Consider the following 21,017-nt stretch of genomic DNA (forward strand, 5'->3'; position numbering starts at 1 on the left):
AGTGTGATCAGAGTGTGATCAGCGTGGGATCAGCGTGGGATCAGTTTTTCTCAAACGTGGAGGGAAAAAAAAAAAGTTTCTCCACCTTCTCAATTCTGACAGTAGCGTGTCCCCGCAGCACAATGCAGACAGCATCCAAGAAAGGTCCGATTTTTTCAGAGGGCTCATACTCACTTGTGAGAGACTCGCATGATTCTTGTGCGAGTCTCTCGCATGAAAACCTGGCACTGTCGCCAGCACTGGCACTGGAGCGTGCGGCTGCATAGTAATACATGTAGCCGCACGCTCCGGTCCCAGTGCTGGCGGCAGGGCCAGGTTTTCATGCGAGAGACTTGCATGAGCATCGTGCGAGTCTCTCGCAAGTGAGTATGGGCCCAGACTCATAGATTTGCATTGCTTATTTTGATCCGTTTGGATCAAAATCAGACATGTCTCCGATTTTTATTTCCAGTGGACCACTTGGTTCGAGAGCAAAATCGGACATGTGCATGGCCTGATAGAATATCATATTTATGAGTGCTATCCATGAAAACCACGATGAGCACTCGTAAGAGAAAATCAGTCATGTGAATGAGCCCTTAGAAAGGTCCCATAGCAATAAATTTAAAAGAACGTGTCCCACTGATAGGACCCTCAGCATCAGCTGTAACTAGCGGGCAAACCCAATAATAAGTGCTGAATTTCTGAGGAGGCCGGCCTCCTACCTAAGGAGTATGCACTTTCAAGCTCTTTGCTTTAGAGCCTGTAAGTGCTCCTCTGAATCTGTCAAGATAGATGGATCCAGCCAAACTTCTCTTATGCTGCAGAGGCAAATCGGACTCTGCTAGCAGCCTGGAAGAGCGCACAGTTTGTGCCAACAGCGCGACCATGCTGCTGATCCAAACTGTCAGTCATCAGGAGCACACCGCTTATGCCGAGCAGAAAGCCAAGAGGCAGGGGAGCAGGGTGCTCCTGAAGAATGAAGATCAGAACAACCCTTTAATGTGATTACATGACATCAATGGGTTGTCCATATAGTGTGCGGCAGCTCAGTACCTAGGTGCTAGTATGCACCACTTTCTACAAAGGAAGAGTCAGTGTTAAAGGGTTTTTCCATCTTGCAAAGTGATGGCATTGCCCAAGATGTTATCATTTGATGATCTCTTGGACCCTCACATATGCTGAGAATTAAGCTGACACCTCAATGACTTAACCCTGCACCTCCTTCTATATATTTCCCTGCACAGACAGGGGAATTGGTGTGGGAGAGAGGTGACTTGCAGGGAAAACTTAGAAGGTAGCACAGTACCAAACAGCGCTGCTTCACCTTTATTCTCAGGATTGGTCAGGGTCCTATCCTAGTAATGTGCCATCTCTTTATAAAACAGGAATATCCCTATCGTACGTCTATGAAGGTACGTATAAGCTGAAAACTCATCAACTACTTCAGATGTGCACAAAGAAATGGCAACAGTAGAGAAATTCTTTAAAGGGAACCTGTCACTTATTTCCTCTTGGGAGCCACTGGCTTTCAGTCATGGGACTATACTATGAGCAGCACGGCAAGTTGATAAGACAGCTCGCTATATAGAGATGTGCAGAACTGCAAGCTGTCAAAGTGCCAGGGTGCGCTGACAACCGCAGCTCACAGTATAGTGACCGATGACTGTATCTGTTCCCCGAACCGCTGTGATGACTGAAAGCTGGCAGTTCCCAGGACGAAATAAGCTCATTTTCTGACAGTAGCCGCAATTTCAGTATGGTGGCCGGGCAGCATTGCAATGCTACTTACCTGCGGATTAACCCCATAACTGTAAATAAATATCATTTTCCAAGGTAACAGGTTCCCTTTAAAGGGCACCTGTCAGCATGTTTTTACACATGGTACTGATATGGCTGCATTTGCCCTTGCCCCCCCAATATAAATGATACTTTTTGTTTGCATGGATCCGACATGCAGGACAAGAGAAATCTAGTGATCAAGCCATACGTAAATCAGGCTGCAAGTGCACTGGGGACATGTCCATGCACTTGGAGAAGCAGTCCCTGTACAATGACACGCCCTCACTGCACTTCCAGCCTGATTTGCATAAAGCATTTATACAATATTTTTTATGATTGGCACATTGGATCTATACAAAATAGGTATCTTATATTGTGGCTGTTCGTCCATTCCATTACTTCTATATTTAAAAATGTGCCGACACATTCCCTTTAATGTTTTGTCCTTTTGTTTAACGATGTCGTCGGCCCTCCATATGTTGATATGTCCAACTTGCAAAGCTAAATTATCGCTCTGCAATCAGTGCTTAGGATAATGACTTTCTGGTAAATGTGTAATTTGCTAAAGTGGGTAAGACGCGTCATCCAACATGTCTCTGGTCGTGTCTATTTTAGGCTAAGTGTGGACATGGCTGGTTTGGGGCCAGACATGAGATGAGTAAATACACAGTTCTTCATCCAGCACAAGCGGAGGGTTTGTTACCGGTTGTGCAGCTGTGCTGTGCGCGGCGGCGGCATCCTGCAGCTGTCGCAGCATCAGATCTAACTGCAGTATGGACCTCACGTGCGGCACCAGATCATTACACCTGCAGATAGCCCCCAGGATGAATGATACGGCCGGGTGCAGACATATGACGACCCTCTGCTCCCACATAGCAGATGTGGCTACGTTGCTAAAATACAGTCAGTATAACTAATGGTCTCCTCTCTGCATCTGCAAACAGTGCTTCATTCTCTTCATGTCCAGGTGAGCACAGTAGTATGTCTGACCCCAACCTCCCCCGGTATGGGCACAGCACCGCTGTCACCGGCACTGGTATATGACCCTCAGCATTTCAAAACCGCATTGAAAAAATCCCCAGCCATATAAATGGCGATGCAGATCTCAGACCTGGGGCTACACAGAGGCTTAAGGTCATGCAGCGACATTGCAGGTGAATGGGGTCACAACACAGCCAGCAAGGTATTACAACGAGCAATCGCGAAAAATACAACTGGTTCCCTGGCTTTGACTTTTTGCAGTTGCAGGGTCATGCACCTGCATTGTGCTGCGGTTCCATGCTCCTGCATTGTACGGAGGGGGACGTGCTCCTGCATTGCGCTGCGGGGACGTGCTCCTGCATTGCGCTGCCGGGACGTGCTCCTGCATTGCGCTGCCGGGACGTGCTCCTGCATTGCGCTGCCGGGACGTGCTCCTGCATTGCGCTGCCGGGACGTGCTCCTGCATTGCGCTGCCGGGACGTGCTCCTGCATTGCGCTGCCGGGACGTGCTCCTGCATTGCGCTGCCGGGACGTGCTCCTGCATTGCGCTGCCGGGACTTGCTCCTGCATTGCGCTGCCGGGACGTGCTCCTGCATTGCGCTGCCGGGACTTGCTCCTGCATTGCGCTGCCGGGACGTGCTCCTGCATTGCGCTGCCGGGACGTGCTCCTGCATTGCGCTGCCGGGACGTGCTCCTGCATTGCGCTGCCGGGACGTGCTCCTGCATTGCGCTGCCGGGACGTGCTCCTGCATTGCGCTGCCGGGACGTGCTCCTGCATTGCGCTGCCGGGACGTGCTCCTGCATTGCGCTGCCGGGACGTGCTCCTGCATTGCGCTGCGGGGACGTGCTCCTGAATTGTGCTGCGGTTCCATGCTCCTGCATTGCGCTGCGGTTCCGTGCTCCTGCATCGTGCTGCGGTTCCATGCTCCTGCATTGTGTTGGGCCACCAGCCAAAAATCAATGTCAGACGGTCGTTTGCAGGTAGATTTTGGTGCAGAACATGGGATTGCACAGTCCACGGTGACACTAGATTATTAGTTAAAAGGGTTTTTCCACTTTCAGAAAACTGTCTAAAAAAACTTAAAGTACCAAACAGAGCGACTGCTCACCAGCACACATCACCGCTGCAGCCAATCACTGAGCTCAGCCACCCATGCCGTCTACCAAGGCATAGTTACTGAGCTCAGTGACTGGCTGCAGCGGTGATGGTGCTGGGGGGCCAGGGGTGAGCAGTCCTCTGGTATTTTAGAGTCTGGGGTCCACTGTCTTGTGATCCTGGCACAGAACAATCAGGAGACCACTTTGCTCGGAGACTGCTCCACCCACAATACAACCAGGCAGCTGCAGCTGACTTCCCATGCTGGGGGTTGTAGTTCTGCAGAAGCTGGGGGCCCCATGGTGCAGCCTAGTAGCATGCAGCACAGCGGACTCCTGCTATCCGGAGGCAGAGTTGTTGTCCCCCCAATCACACACTGATACCTTCACAGATCCGCTGCCATAGACTCCGGGGCGCACAGGCTGCAGCCATGGCACGGGTTGTCATAGCGACCAGTACACACTGCTTACCCAGAACGCACCGCGGGACGCACTATGACTTCCGGGTTTAGACTGGCGCGGACACGTGGGGGGCGCAGCTTCTGTGCGAGACTCGCCGCATAGTGTCAGGTATAGTGACGAGGCGGACTACAGCACCCAGCATGGTGCAGGCTGAGAGCTGGACTGGAGGCGCACAGAGGCTCAGTCATCAGTGCTGCGTTTAAAAGATTAGGAATGAGGGGATGCAGCAGCGGAAACAGACGGAGGAGGCCCCTGTGCAACAACAGTATATGGCCCCTGGGCGAGTGTCTCCCAGATGAGGAGGTCGACCCCTAGGTGAGGGTCAACTTCATGAGGAGGTCCACCCCTGGGCGAGGGTCACCCTGATGAGGAGGTCCACCCCTGATTGAGGGTCGCCCTGATGTGGAGGTCCACCCCTGGTTGAGGGTCGCCATCATACGGAGGTCCACCCCTCATTGAGGGTCGCCCTGATAAGGAAATCCACCCCTGATTGAGGGTCGCCCTGATGAGGAGGTCCACCCCTGATTGAGGGTCGCCCTGATGAGGAGGTCCACCCCTGGACAAGGGTCACCCTCATGAGGATGTCCACCCCTGGGCGAGGGTCACCATGATGAGAAGGTCCACCCCTGGGCAATTGTCGCACTGATGAGGATGTCCACCCCAGGGCGAGGGTCACCATGATGAGAAGGTCCACCCCTGGGCAATTGTCGCACTGATGAGGATGTCCACCCCAGGGCGAGGGTCACCATGATGAGAAGGTCCACCCCTGGGCAATTGTCGCACTGATGAGAAGGTCCACCCCTGGTGAGGGTTGCCCTCATGAGGAGGTCCACCCCTGATAGAGGGTTGCCCTGATGAGGAGGTCCACCCCTGGGCGAGTGTCACTCCCCCCCCATCCTGTTCCAAGTCAGACCTTTTTTTTTGTAAATACGGGTTAAAGATCAATAAAAAAAATTCTTGGTCGCCAAATAATTTTTGCATTTTTTTATTAGTGATAATCGGGGGCCTAATTTTTGTTATTTTCATTTTCTCTGTTATTTTTTTCTTGTCTCTATTTTTTTGTGTGCCTAGAATAGACCACTAAAGCATTTTAAAATGTATCCTTTTTTCTGTAACAACTGCATTTATGTATATGAGACAGTTTTTTTTTTTTTTTTTTTTTGGGGGGGGGTTATGTGGGTTTGGGCTATTAACAGCAGCTTAGATTAGCAGCTTTTTTTCAGCTTTTTATTTTTATTTTACACTTTGTGCCCCCTACAAGGTCATACATAACCTTAAAGACCATTGGGTAGGGGTCATTTAAATCCTTTTTTTTTAAATCTGATTTTTCCTGCATCTGGATGTGGTATATTAGCCCCGGCTGTATCAAGTTCAGACTCCTGTCTGCATAGCAGAGGTGACTACTAGCACCCAGGAGCTGTCCGTAATTCTTATACTGTATGCAGATCGACCAGGCAGGCAGAGACTGTAACAAACCATCTCTGCCTTCTCTATGGGGAGTCTGGCTGTGTCTGACAGCCGGCGCAATGCTCCCACAGCTGCACGTTGTGCCCCTGCTATACTATTAAGTTTCTTTTGGACAATCTGGTGCATGTCACTTCACTTACATGGGTAGGATACACTATGGGAAGAGGTCAACCTTGGCAGTGTGATGGTTTAGGCAATGTTCTGCCAGCACACCTTGGTTCCTGGCTTTCAGATGGATATTATTTGACATGGACCACATACCTAAAATATTGTACTGTCCAGGTACACCCGGGCCCTGCCACACTGCAAATATCGTCCAGAAATTGTTTGAGGAACATGACAAAGAGTTCTTCAAATCTCAATCAGAATGATCATCTGAAAAACAAATCCAATCCCTTCAAGGCCGCACCTCGCAACATACAAGCCTGAAATGATCTGCTGCTAATGTCTTGGTGCCAGATACCATAGGACACCAAGGCCATGTTTCCACCTAGCGTAATTTTTCCTGTAGGTGTCAGCACCAAAAGTTGAAACAGCAGTCTATCTAAACTATAGGATTCTGCATGTAATAAGGCAGCTGCATGTTTTTTACAGGATTCACACAGAAGCCTATAGGGGAAAAAATGCATCAAAAACTCTTAAGTTCAACAGCGTCTTTAGACGGATGGTGGTCAGGAGTTTTCATGAAAACTTCCATTTTGCTTGAATTGTTGATTTTCTCCACACACACAAAAGCGCTATGTGGGAACATGGCCCATAGAGATCTTGGGAAGCCCATGGCTTGATGGGTTAGAGAAGTTTGGTCTGTAGAAGGGGAACCACACAATGTTACGAAGGTGGATTTAATGGTCTACATCAGTGGTTCCCAAACTCCAGTCCTCGCGGACCCCACCATGTCATGTTTTCAGGATTTCCTTAGTATTTCACAGGTGATGGAAGTATCATCAAGGCATCAGGAGTTCTCTCACATGTGTAACACTATGGAAATCCTGAAAACATGACCTGTTGGGGTCCGCGAGGAATGGAGTTTGGGAACCACTGGTCTACATGGTCATGGTCCCACATGTTATGCATGTATATATTCTATTTGTTTGTCGCTGCAGTGAAGCATTATGTGCCTTATATTCCTTCTTAATGAACTAATTTTACTTTTTGATATTGTACAGAAGTATGAAAGGCAGTGTTGAGGAATATATAACCTGCACTGAACCAACAAAGAAAAAGAAGACACAGAAACATGACGAATCTGGGAAAAGTATAGTAAAGGAATCGCAGTCTCATAGTAATGAAAATAAGAAGAAGAAAAAGAAAGCCAGCGTTACAGAAGATGCTTTGGAAATAGCGGATGTAGTTCCTAAGAAGAAGAAGAAAGGTAAAGCGTTAGATGAAGATATGGCATCATGTGACTTTATTATAAACAATGTCCCAAAAAAGAAGAAAAAGAAAAATGTTGAAGACGAAGTTCTGGAAAGTATTGATCCACTGCATAAGAAAGAAAAACATTCTGCTGTAGAAGAAAGTAAGGAAATTGTTACAAAGAAAAAGAAGCTTAAGCAAACCGAGGGCAGCCTTGAGGACAAAGCAACAAAGATTCAAAATGTTAGCACGGATGTCTCAGTCAGCCAGAAAAAAAAGAAAAAGGTATCTGCTCTGGAGGAAAAGTCAGGCTCTTCTAAGGATGACCAGCCTGAGATGTCTGACTATACGGAAGCAAAGAAGATAAAAAAGAAAAAGAAGACGGCTTCTGTACAGAATGAAGATGATGTTATTGATGGTCATGATGTCCACCATGGCGAAGAAGATAGAGAATCTTTAAGGGTCTCCAAAAAGAAGAAAAAGAGAAAACTATCAATTACTGATGAAAAATCTGGACATAGAGAATCAGCTCTGAATGGAAGCCGAGGTAAAGAACGTGACATCGTCTCTGATGGAGCCTCAAAGAAGAAAAATAAAGCAAAAGACACGTCTGAGTTGGCGGATGAGGCCCATGAATCTTTACATGTGATTTGTCGTGAAGAAGAAAAGCAAAAGTCAAAGACGAAGAAAAAGATGTCTTGTGTACAGAGCGAAAATGATGTAATTGATGGTCATGAAGTCCACCATGGTAGAGAAGATGGAGAATCTTTAAGGGTCTCCAAAAAGAAGAAAAAGAGAAAACTAACAATTACTGATGAGAGATTTGGACACGGAAAATCAGATCTCAATGGAAATAGAGATAAAGAATATGACGACATATCTGATGGAGCCTCGAAGAAGAAAAAGAGAAAAAAAGCAAAAGACACGGCTGAGTTGGCGGATGGGGCCCATGAATCTTTACATGTGACTTGTCGTGAAGAAGAAAAGCAAAAGTCAAAGATGAGGAAAAAGGAGAAGATGGCTTCTGTACACAGCGAAGATGATGTTATTGATGGTCATCATGTTCACCTTGGCAAAGAAGATGAAGAATCATTAAGGGTCTCCAAAAAGATGAAAAAGAGAAAGCTATCCATTACTGATACAGAATCTGTACACGGAGAATCAGATCTGAATAGAAACCTAGATAACAAATATGACCTCATATCTGATGGAGCCTCGAAGAAGAAAAAGAGAAATAAAGCAAAAGAGATGGCTGAGTCGGCGGATGGGGCCCATCAATCTGTACATGTGACTTGTAATGAAGAAGAAAAGTCAGTGAGGAGGAAAAAGGAGAAGATGCTAAAGGATGAGGAGCACTCCGCAAATGAAGACACACAGAAAGTTCCCAAAAAGAAGCAGAAGGATAAAGGAGAAACCAAAAACTCAAAAAAATTGAGCAAAAAGCAAGTATGTGTCACATATCCGGTCATGTCTGTTTAAAAAAAAAAAAAAACTTGTTTTCATAAAAGAACAATTCTAGGACATTTTTTCATAAAACTCTCCTCTATAGTTTTGTCTCCTGGAAATGTATGAATTAATTGACAAATAGGTTTTGCGACTACTGTTGTCAGGGTTTGTGCTGACAGTCAGTAATGATTGCCTAATCGACACATCCCTTTTAACAAGATGCTGGGCGACGCTGACTGTCAGTTTACTTGTATATTTCCAGGAGGAATATTGGAGGGGCAGTGCAAACGGTTTTTACGAAAGACTGGATTTATGTAATGAAAATGTTAGTAAATTTCTGATATATTTTAAAGTGCTAATCTTATTAAAGACATTGATGACATGTCAGTAGGATATACCATCAATGTACAGTCGGTATAAGACCCCGTCACACACAGCGATCTCGCCGATTTTGTGATGTCACAGCGATCTAGCCAGCGATATCGCTGTGTGTGACGGGGATCAGCGACCGGCCCCCCCTGCTGGGTATCGCTGATCGTCCTGGGCCATTTTTTGATCGCTGGTCTCCCGCTGGCCAGCGCGTATCGCTGCGTGTGGCAGCGAGAGACCAGCGATCAGCGACGCTGCACGCTGGTTACCAATGTAAACAGCCTGCATGCTGGTAACCAACGTAAACAGCGGGTTTCTAAGAGCCGCGCGGCTCTTAGATACCCTGTTTACCTTGGAAACCATCTTGCTCGCTGGTCCTGATCGCTGGTGAGTCTATGTGACAGGTCACTCACCAGTGATCAGCTAACAATGTCCCAAAGATCCCATCCACGTCGGATCGTTGGTGGGATCACTGGGACATTGTTACATGTAACGGGCCCTTATGACTCCCCCTACTGATTACAAGAAGGGTACTGTGTCCCTCCAATTTGTGCTGACTCTTAGAGGATTATTCCGCAGGCATCTTTCCTTCTGGTTTTTGCTTAAGGAGATAGTCATGGGTCACTGATCATTGGTGCCATCAGTCTCTGTTAGTAAATTATTTTCAATGGCTGTCACTATTTAGGATCTGTAAGATTCACATTCAGATGTTGTACACAATTACATACCCAGCATTTCACATGTCTGATAACTTGGAATATTTATAGGCAACTGTAGTGAGGATTTCCACTTGATGGACAGAAAATTGACAAATCCTGGAATCTTGAACTCCAAAAAGCATAGTTGTATGTCGCACCTCCACCGTGGCAGTAAAAGACCATGGATGCCTATCTGTGCGTTGTGTAAGCAATGGTGATTCAACATTTTTGGTCTTCTCCTCGGTGGTCTCCACTCACCGCTGCCATCTTCATTGCATAGATGTGAAGACCGCCATGTACACGGCTTACACAGCGGAAAGATGGGCAACGTGGGGGTCTGTGTTGGCACAGTGAGAGTCTCCGTTTAGTCTACAGATTTTTTCTTTTTTAATGTGGTGGACAACCCCTTTACGAAGTAGCATTGTGTTACTATTGTATGATCACTAAACCACGACATCTTCATTTATGACTAATACTTTTTCTAAGGCCAAGTTCAGACAGACGTAGAATTTGGGGCGCAAATTGAAGTCCGTGTGAAAAATAGTCCATGTGCACTATCAGATAATGTAATGTTTAGTCCATGTGCACCATCTGGGTAATGTTTACTCCATTTCCGCTTTAGACAGCCCAAGAACGGAAAATCTGTCTGTACGGACTTTTACGCAGGAAATAAGTCACCCAAGAGCTTCATTAGGCTCCTGGCCTAAGTGATGACCCTATTAAACCACTTAGATGCCGCAGTTACTAATGAGTGTGGCATCTAAAGTGTTAAATGGCTAGGATAAAAGATACCTCTGGTCCCGGGACTTTGGCTGTCAGTTAATGGCTGGCTCTCACGGTCTTGCCTGTGTGATCACCAAGACTTGGTGATTTAATCTGTCCCTATCCTGAATGCCAGCTCTTCACATCTACGCATCCTTCCCCAGCCATATATAGCCATACAGCGAGTTACCATATGTGGCACTAATATACATGTTTATTATGATATAGGAGGTGCTCACAGACATCCCGCCGGGGCCAGCGCAAGATGAAGTGCATATCGATAAGGTTAGTTAATCTTTAAGGTATGGACTGGTGGCAATCATGTTACAGACTGATATTTGTGGTCACATGGAGCCCGGTAGTAAGTCTTCCCGCTAAACACGCAGTCCAATATGTGGCAGGTATCCCCGGGTGGGAGGGAATATTTAATGAAAAAATATCCATTACCCCTGCTACAGTGGTCCCCACTAGTTCTGCAGCTACGACGTCATGCCATCATTCACGTACCTGCTGCAGCCAATCATTGACCTCAGTGGTGAGGCTGGCATATATGACACTTGACTGCCGGGGCCAGTGATTGACTGCAGTGGTTACGTGAATGATGTATGTGACTGTAGGACTGTTGCGGAACTGAGTAGATGAATAATGGTTATTTTATTATGCCCTCAGCCCATTAAAAAAAAAAAGTGGGAAATTTCATTTTTTGGGGTTTTGGGAAGATGATTCAGGTGACAGGTTCCCTGTAAAAAGTCACACGTGATTTTTGGGGATTACTGCCAGTTTTACTGCAGAGCTGCAACACCAAATAAGCTATGTGAAAACCCCACCACTGTGTGCAGACATGGTTTTGGGTGTCCAAACGTGTGAATATGCCCTTAGCCTGTGGCCACGCGGCAACATGTGTCACAAGACAAAAATATCTACAACTTCTTTACAACTTGCTGTTGAGCCACTAGTAAAAAGCTGTGATTTTACAGTAAAATAAATGGCCAAATTACAGATAAGTTGCATGCGACTTGCATTAAAGCCCATGGTACATGAGTCGCATGCAACCAACAACAGAAAATACAACAGATTTGAAAACAGTTGCGACTCTTTCGCAGGAGGTAGCAGGTTGCAATGTGACATCATAGGAAACCTTGTGACGCAATGTCACAATGCGACACGTCACTGTGAAGCCCTAGCCTTGATGTGATGTTCTTTTTACTACTGAAGGGAATTTATCAGCCCAAGTTTACATTTCAACCTAACCACATAATTTTGTAAGGGAAAAAGCAACAAAAAAAATTGTTTTTTTTTACTTTTCAAATCTGTTCTTCCACTACCCCCACCCCCCAAAAAAAAAAAAAAAACTTTATTGTACTTTGCAAATGAGGATGCTTACTACAGCCGTGGTATGGCTAAACACCCGGAGCACCGTTCCACCCATTTATTTAACATGCTGCCTTTTTTTATATTGATTGACTGCGCTGCTTTTCCCATAGCCTCCATTACCTGTGAAGGAGAGTGTCACTCTCTGCTGACATTGTGCAGGAGGGAGCACACATGTCCCTGTTGCCTTTTGTTGGCATTGCTCGGTTACAGCTGAGTAGTTAGCAATGTCGGCAGAGAGAAGAGAGTGATATGTGTGCTCTCTCCTACACAGAAGTGATGTCAGAGAGTACAGAATGCTGAATGTGCTCTCACCTGTATAGGACTGATTTAGGCAGTGAGGAGAGAGTGATGTGTGTGTGCTCTCTTCTGCACACGAGCGATGTGTGCTCTCTCCTGCACACGAGCGATGTGTGCGCCCTCCTGCACACGAGCGATGTGTGCGCCCTCCTGCACACGAGCGATGTGTGCGCCCTCCTGCACACGAGCGATGTGTGCGCCCTCCTGCACACGAGCGATGTGTGCGCCCTCCTGCACACGAGCGATGTGTGCGCCCTCCTGCACACGAGCGATGTGTGCGCCCTCCTGCACACGAGCGATGTGTGCGCCCTCCTGCACACGAGCGATGTGTGCGCCCTCCTGCACACGAGCGATGTGTGCTCTCTCCTGCACACGAGCGACGTGCGCTCTCTTCTGCTCACGAGCAATGTGCATGTACGCTTTCTCCTGCAAATGAGCGATGTGCACGTGTGCTCTCCTGCACACGAGCGATGTGTGCTCTCTCCTGCACACGAGCGATGTGTGCTCTCTCCTGCACACGAGCGATGTGTGCTCTCTCCTGCACACGAGCGATGTGTGCTCTCTCCTGCTCACGAGCGATGTGCACGTGCGCTCTCTTCTGCTCACGAGCGATGTGCATGTACGCTTTCTCCTGCAAATGAGCGATGTGCACGTGTGCTGTCTCCTGCACACAAGCGATGTGTGCTGTCTCCTGTACACGAGCGATGTGTTCTCTCCTGCACATGAGCGATGTGCATGTGTGCGCTCTCCTGCACACAAGCGATGTGCATGTGTGTGCTCTCCTGCACACGAGCAATGTACATGTGCGCTCTCTTCTGCACATGTGCCATATGGAGCCTGTTGTCACACGTGACTTGGACAGGCTGCTGTTTGAATTAGTTGACAGGTGTCATTTTATTAAATTCTTGGATGCCTCTAAGTAAGAAACAAAAAATTGTCTCCAAAGGTGGAAAACCCGTTATAATTTCGGTGAAATGAGAGTACTTCAACAAAGCCATTTATGACCTATCCATAGGATATCCGACAAATGTCTGATTTGTGATGGTCCAATTCGAACAATCGTGAGACTCAGGGTCTTGTAACTCTTTAGATAGTTGAAGCTGGGAGAGCTGGTGAACATAACTGTCTATTATAGCCTATGGAGCAGCCTAGACCTCAGCGATCAGTCACACTTGCTGATAACCAATAAGGCTTGGAGCTGTATATTGTAACACACAACTAATGTAAGAGACCCCGTCGGCACTCCCCTTCCCTTTGTAGTAACCAGTACCATCCAGAACATGGTGACCCATCCAATGTCTTGTCTCTTTGAGGCCTACGTCTGGAGATGTATCCTCTCATACTCCATTCTAATGCAAATGAAGGCGGCAATTGATCTTTCTTTACTCTCCTGTTATCATTGCACATTTCATTTTAGCTCCCCGGGCATTACAGGGTGACAAGTTACTGAAGAATTGTAGTAATTTGTAGATGATTGGAGGCTGATTATTAGTCGCGCAGTTCGGCAGGGTGATTATTTAGGCTTTGGGGGGAGAGGATACTAGCGATGTGTTTTCTAAAAAGAATAATTGCCTGCACTTATCTTGAAAAGACAAACCCTGAAATGTCGTAATTATGTGCAGCGGGGCCACAATGGGTTAATAACACCCTTTGAAAAAGCCAGAAAAGTTTCGCACTCAAGTCAGCTCCACCAGCCAGCAATAACAAGACATGGTAATATGCAAAGTTGGCACGACGAAGTGGACTACATGACGCCATCTGTAGGAGGCATACGATGATGAACTCGGCAGTCAGTGTAGCCAAGAGAGTCGTGTTGAATGGATGATGGATTGTCATTGTTTTGACTCACTGGCTTTAAGTTTGGCTACTGATGTCTGATGTGTCTGGTTATTCACAGGTATCGGGACCGGTGAGGATCACTCATGCCAGTCCATAGAGTCCTGTTTCACACATCTGTGTTTCGGGGTCCATGATTGGACTTCTATGCAGACTGGTCATGTTCCTGACCCAAAATCAACAGTCTCATATATGTCTGAGACTCGCTGCCTGGCCAGGCGTCATGGCTCAAGTATGGACCATAAAACACAGGTGTATGAAATCTGTCTTCGAAATGGTTAACCTTTTCCTCTTCCTAAATAGGGTTGTCCCAAATTGGTAATCTTTCAACCATGTACTGTATAGGTTATGACTTGTTGATTGTTAAAGTTCCTAGCGGTGAGATTCCCTACAATCTCGAAAATGAATGTAGTTATGAGCACACATGCGCACCACTGCTCTGTTCATTGTGATCGATTGTCTGTGACTGCCAGAGATAATGGAGCGCTCTTTTCTGCTATCGCCTAAAGCAGGGATGTCATACTCAAATACACAGAGAAACAAAATAAAAAAAACTTGGACAAAGTCGCAGGACAACCGTGATACTTATTAAAAAAAAAAAAAGTCTACAATTGAGGAAGGATTTCCTTATCATACAACTATAACGGTGTATCTTTACATATGGAAACAGACTTAAAGGGGTTGTCCCGCGAAGAAAGTACATTTTAATTAATAGATCGTCGAATAAAATAAGCATGTAATCACAAATGGGCCATACTGGAATAATATAATATGTTGTGTAGCAGCAGTTAAAAGCATATGGCCTAATTTAAACATGTAATAACAAAGGATAAAAAACCTTGAATTAATAAATAATACAGATAATAAGCAGAGTGTGATGACCCTACTGTGATCCCCACACAGCCCTCCACACAGTATAAAGGCCCCCATAGAGTCCTCCATACAGTATAGTGGGCCCCACGTAGTCCTCCATACAATATAATGGGCCACACATGGTGCTCCATACAGTATAGTGGGCCCCACATAGTGCTCCATACAGTATAGTGGGCCCCACATACTCCTCCATACAGTATAGTGGGTCCCACATAGTCTTCCATACAGTATAGTGGGCCCCACATAGTCTTCCATACAGTATAGTGGGCCCCACATAGTCTTCCATACAGTATAGTGGGCCCCACATAGTCTTCCATACAGTATAGTGGGCCCCACATACTCCTCCTTACAGTATAGTGGGTCCCACATAGTCTTCCATACAGTATAGTGGGCCCCACATAGACTTCCATACAGTATAGTGGGCCCCACATAGTCTTCCATACAGTATAGTGGGCCCCACATAGTCTTCCATACAGTATAGTGGGCCCCACATAGTCCTCCATACAGTATAGTGGGTCCCACATAGTCTTCCATACAGTATAGTGGGCCCCACATAGTCTTCCATACAGTATAGTGGGCCCCACATAGTCTTCCATACAGTATAGTGGGCCCCACATAGTCTTCCATACAGTATAGTGGGCCCCACATAGTCTTCCATACAGTATAGTGGGCCCCACATACTCCTCCTTACAGTATAGTGGGTCCCACATAGTCTTCCATACAGTATAGTGGGCCCCACATACTCCTCCATACAATATAGTGGGTCCCACATAGTCTTCCATACAGTATAGTGGGCCCCACATAGTCTTCCATACAGTATAGTGGGCCCCACATAGTCTTCCATACAGTATAGTGGGCCCCACATAGTCTTCCATACAGTATAGTGGGCCCCACATAGTCCTCCATACAGTATAGTGGGCCTCACATAGTCCTCCATACAGTATAGTGGGCCTCACATAGTCCTCCATACAGTATAGTGGGCCTCACATAGTCTTCCATACAGTATAGTGGGCCCCACATAGTCTTCCATACAGTATAGTGGGCCCCACATAGTCCTCCATACAGTATAGTGGGCCTCACATAGACTTCCATACAGTATAGTGGGTCTCACATAGTCTTCCATACAGTATAGTGGGCCCCACATAGTCTTCCATACAGTATAGTGGGCCCCACATAGTCTTCCATACAGTATAGTGGGCCCCACATAGTCTTCCATACAGTATAGTGGGCCCCACATAGTCTTCCATACAGTATAGTGGGCCCCACATAGTCTTCCATACAGTATAGTGGGCCCCACATAGTCTTCCATACAGTATAGTGGGCCCCACATAGTCTTCCATACAGTATAGTGGGCCCCACATAGTCTTCCATACAGTATAGTGGGCCCCACATAGTCTTCCATACAGTATAGTGGGCCCCACATAGTCTTCCATACAGTATAGTGGGCCCCACATAGTCTTCCATACAGTATAGTGGGCCCCACATAGTCTTCCATACAGTATAGTGGGCCCCACATAGTCTTCCATACAGTATAGTGGGCCCTACATAGTCCTCCATACAGTATAGTGGGCCCCACATAGTCTTCCATACAGTATAGTGGGCCCCACATAGTCCTCCATACAGTATAGTGGGCCCCACATAGTCTTCCATACAGTATAGTGGGCCCCACATCGTCCTCCATACAGTATAGTGGGCCCCACATCGTCCTCCATACAGTATAGTGGGCCCCACATAGTCCTCCATACAGTATAGTGGGCCCCACATAGTCCTCCATACAGTATAACGGGCCCACATAGTGCTCCATACAGTATAGTGGGCCCCACATAGTCCTCCATACAATACAGTGGGCCCCACATAGTCCTCCATACAGTATAACGGGCCCACATAGTGCTCCATACAGTATAGTGGGCCCACATAGTGCTCCATACAGTATAGTGGGCCCACATAGTGCTCCATACAGTATAGTGGGCCCACATAGTGCTCCATACAGTATAGTGGGCCCACATAGTGCTCCATACAGTATAACGGGCCCACATAGTGCTCCATACAGTATAGTGGGCCCACATAGTGCTCCATACAGTATAGTGGGCCCACATAGTGCTCCATACAGTATAACGGGCCCACATAGTGCTCCATACAGTATAACGGGCCCACATAGTGCTCCATACAGTATAGTGGGCCCACATAGTGCTCCATACAGTATAGTGGGCCCCACATAGTCCTCCATACAGTATAATTTGGGGGGTGCGGGTGCCGGCTTCATGGGCCAGAGCTTGCCATGTGTCTAAAATCATATGGACAGATGAATAGAGTGTTGGTGTATGCAGCCATTGCTTCATTCCAGCAGGGCTCTTTTGAGTCCAATTCTTAGAATTGCTAGGGGTTCAAGTGATGAGATTCCCCACAATCAACAAGTCATCACCTTTCCAGCGGATAGGTGATCATTTATTCAATTCATCCAGTCCATGCAAATAAGTTGTCTGGAATTAGAAAGAAGTGTTTTAGTTTTTTTTTTTTTTTTCTTCCAGAAATTGCACCTCTTGTGCATAGGAGTTGTCTGGTATAACAGCTGAGGCTCAAGCAATACTAGACAAAGCCCATAAATAAGAAAGGCCCACAATATGGAGAAAAAAAGTCCTAATACTAGATAACTGTTGGAGCCTCCCTATCTTGTGAACCACAGATTCTTAGCAAAGACCCCTCACCAGTTTATAGGTTTGGATGATGATTATTTGTTTATTAAGCGTGACTACATTAGTACAGGCACAGATTATATATAACAGGTGACCTGGTGCCTTGGGTCTCCTAACCCTGTAAGAATGGGGGTCTGCTATACATCATGCAGTGAACTGTTGCTGGCTACTCCCATCCTTCCTATGCAACCTCGGCTTGTATAATAACAATGGGTGTTAAAAGAGGCATGAACCCTGGAGACGGGAAAATGGTATTACCGCTTTAGAAAGCACTAATGCGACCTCATCTGGACTATGCAGTTCAGTTGTAGACATCGGTTCGTAGGACGGATGCCCGAAGTGGAAAGCGGTACAGAGAAAAGCCACAAAACCAATAATTTGGTGTAGATGATCTTACAGATAAGTCATTTTGTTTGTTTCATAAATCAGTAGTAAACATGAAAATACAAAACTTTTTTTTGCTCCTCCTGGACTCATTCATTCTTAAAATTCTTCAGTGAACACAGATTTTCCTATTACTGGGATAGACAGTTGGTGATCATAAAGTTCTATGGAACTTGCAGCAGAATGTGGGTGTCTGCTTCTAGCTCCTCCCTCCTCCATAGAATTTTTAAAGCACCAACCAGCATCTTCTCAGTAATGGGAAGATCTGTCTTCATAGAATAAAGATTTTACCCATGAATTGAGAGTTCAAGATCAATCCATGATGCAACATATTTGGCCATTAAATCACTTTCACCTTGATCTTCAGAAATGCAACAGTGGCCACAGGTGTGTATTTTGGATCATTATATTGTTGGGAAAGTTCACTTCTACCAAGGGCACGGAGTCATGGGAGCATCTTCTTTTTCAATATAAAGCAATACATCTGTGAATTCATGATACCACCAATAAATAAGGACACTGCCACCACCATGTGTTACTATAGGCACCTTGCATTTTTTTCAATTCATGGTGCCTACAGTGAAACATGGTGGAGGCATTGTCCTTTTGTGGGGCTGCATGAGAGATGCTGGTATCGGGGAGCCACATTTCAGTGATGGTATCGTGAATTCACAGATATACTGTTCAGTATGGAAAGAGAAGATGCTTCCATCACTCCGTGCCCTTGGTGGAAGTGAACTTTTCCAATATGACAATGTTGTAAACACATCGGTTGCATTTCTGAAGGATAGGGTGAAAATGATGGGGAATTCTGAAGAGACAAGTTGTCATCACTCTCCATCCAGCGTTCACGCTCTACAAGAGGCCATTCTGGAAGAATGGAAAAAGATAGATGTTGCAATATATCACCAACTCGTTCAGTCCAGTCCTAGAAGACTTGATATTGTAGTATTGGAAATTGTTCTTGTGAGATTGTGTTTAAAATACTTTTTAAAAGGGGTGTACTAATTTATGCTGAGCACTGTGCATTGCTCATCTTGGCAATGATAATCCAGTAACTGACGGTGAAATATTTTATCCTTCTATATAGGGAACTAAATTTGGGCAGTGGGACACTGCTACGTTCCAAAACCCCGAACAGCAATCCAAATTCTTGCGCCTGTTGGGTGGATTCAAGAAGGGAAACCAAGCAAACCTGACGTCGACTTCGAACCAGGGAAAAGCCAACATGGCCTTGGGGAAGCAAGGAGAACAAGTTCTTGAGAGGAACCTGCAAGCAGAGTTTGACAAAGCGCTTTCTTGGAAACAGACCAGAGGGATTGGCTTAGGCTTCCAACCGGCTCCGAATAAGAACTTCTACATAGACAAAACTTTGTCCAGATCGGTAAAATTCAATGACTGACTTCTCCTGCTTTCATATCCCAGACTAAATGTGGTCAGCGGTATGATGATGGTGATCTCATCTTTGTTCACTTGACCTGCAGAGTTCGGGTGGTCCCACAGGAGCAGCTATAACTGGTGACGACTGCTGGTCACAGCTATAATGTATAGATGGTTTTATTACATGTAAATCTTTGTATATGTTACACCATAAATAAAGTCCCACTTAGTTTTGTTGTATACTTTGCCAGGACTATATGTGCGGGAAATTCCATTGCTTTACTTCCCAGCATCCACTACTCTTGGCTGCCCTGAACTGAAAGCCTATAACTCTATTACGACTATATACAGTTTGACAGACAGGAGAGCAAGGAGAGACAGCCTCAGCCTAGAGGCGGATTACACTTAAGACCCCGTCACACTAAGCGATCTCGCTAGCGAGATCGCTGATTTTGTGACACGCCAGCGAGATCGCTGTCTGTGACGGGGATCAGCGACCGGCCTCCCTGCCGGTTATCGTTGATCGTGCTCAAGCGGCCTGGGCCGTTTTTCGATCACTGGTCTCCCGCTGCTCAGCGCGCATCGCTGCGTGTGGCAGCGAGAGACCAGCGACGCTGGTTGCTAATGTAAACCTTGGGTATCCAGGAGCCGCTCGGCTCCTAGATATCCGATGTTTACCTTGGAAACCAGCGTTGCTGGTCCTGATCGCTGAGGCTGTCTATGTGACAGCTCACCAGCGATCAGCCTGACGATGTCCCAGCGATCCCATCATGTCGGATCGTTGGTGGGATCGCTGGGACATCGTTTAGTGTAACGGGGGGCTTTAGGCAGTGGCCAGAAGTGAGATATCTAGTGGCCAGTGCATTGGAGCAAGACCATATTACTTCCAAATAATCCGATAGATATGATAGTAATTAGTTTATTAAATGAGATCAAGCTTTCTGAAAACGCAGAAACCACTTATTGATGCATTATTGGTTTTCAGCTCTTTATGACCACATCAAAGTTGAGCTGAACTTTGATGTGGTGATAAATCAGCATAGAGGAGTTAAAGGGACTGTCAGCACACAATGACTGTCTAAACCAAGCCCTGGGGACAATCATTTATATACACCTTCACTCCTGCTTGTTTTCCCTCAATCTCCTGCCCCCCCGTTTGTTTGACAGCTCTAACTTCATAGAGCCAGAGAGGACATAGAGGGAATCCAAGCAGGTGGGAAGGTATACATAAATATCTGACCCCGTCGTGCAGCACCGAGTGTCTGTACTTAGTTGAACAGTCATTCTGTGCGAACAGTTGCTTTAAGGTAACAACTTTAGATCCTGCTGTGAAAACGAACTTACTGACTGATTCACCGTTAACTCATTCTGTAGACTGATAGTTCAAAATTAATAATGGAACCTAATTGCAAATATGTTTTCTTCACCCAAAGTGCATGCATTTAGGTTAAAAATAAAGTGCCCTCATAACGATTCCTATCTTTTTAAATAGGTTTACTCTGAATATATAAATTGTGTAAAGTTTCCCCATATGTTACTCCGGGGCACTCTTCATTGAGGCTTTGTCACATTGCTGCCAAAGTTCTGCAGTAGCTGAAGCAGCGGTAAAGGTCTGATTTTTTTTTTTTAATAGGGAATTTACTTCCTACAATAGGGGGCGATTCATCAAAGATTTTCTCCCAGAACACTGGAGTAAAACGCTTTGAAAAGTCACAGAGGTTTGAAGCCGCTCTGCCAAAATGGGTGAAGCTGGGGAGGAGCCTGGATGGGGCGTGGCTACACC

General features: G+C 46.1%; 2 protein-coding genes across 8 annotated transcripts in view; one reads left to right on the plus strand and one right to left on the minus strand.

Moving 5' to 3' along the window:
• IQCK (IQ motif containing K) overlaps positions 1-4,318 on the minus strand; it is a 100,961-nt gene extending 96,643 nt beyond the window's left edge. For both annotated transcript variants that reach the window (XR_012219895.1, XM_073542965.1), the window contains exon 1: positions 4,222-4,318. Coding sequence is in view for 1 of the 2 variants with exons in the window: in XM_073542965.1 (XP_073399066.1) it covers positions 4,222-4,285 (64 nt within the window). In the remaining variant the exon portion in view is untranslated. The remainder of the gene's footprint in view (positions 1-4,221) is intronic.
• KNOP1 (lysine rich nucleolar protein 1) lies at positions 1,373-19,474 on the plus strand. Of its 6 annotated transcripts, none has more exons than XM_073542961.1 (4): positions 1,373-1,394; positions 6,933-8,568; positions 10,626-10,682; positions 18,945-19,474. In XM_073542961.1, exons 2-4 carry the CDS (start codon positions 6,937-6,939, stop codon positions 19,254-19,256), a joined length of 2,001 nt encoding a protein of 666 aa, XP_073399062.1. In that variant the 5' UTR covers positions 1,373-1,394; positions 6,933-6,936; the 3' UTR covers positions 19,257-19,474. The 6 variants fall into 6 exon arrangements, with proteins under 6 accessions (XP_073399062.1, XP_073399061.1, XP_073399058.1 ...); XM_073542960.1 differs by lacking the exon at positions 1,373-1,394 and adding an exon at positions 2,923-2,944; XM_073542957.1 differs by lacking the exon at positions 1,373-1,394 and adding an exon at positions 4,274-4,407.
• Positions 19,475-21,017: the final 1,543 nt, after the last annotated feature.

The sequence above is a fragment of the Dendrobates tinctorius genome, unplaced genomic scaffold (assembly GCF_039654945.1).
Source record: "Dendrobates tinctorius isolate UK_male_01 unplaced genomic scaffold, ASM3965494v1 ptg000129l, whole genome shotgun sequence".
In the NCBI taxonomy this organism is placed as follows: Eukaryota; Metazoa; Chordata; class Amphibia; order Anura; family Dendrobatidae; genus Dendrobates; species Dendrobates tinctorius.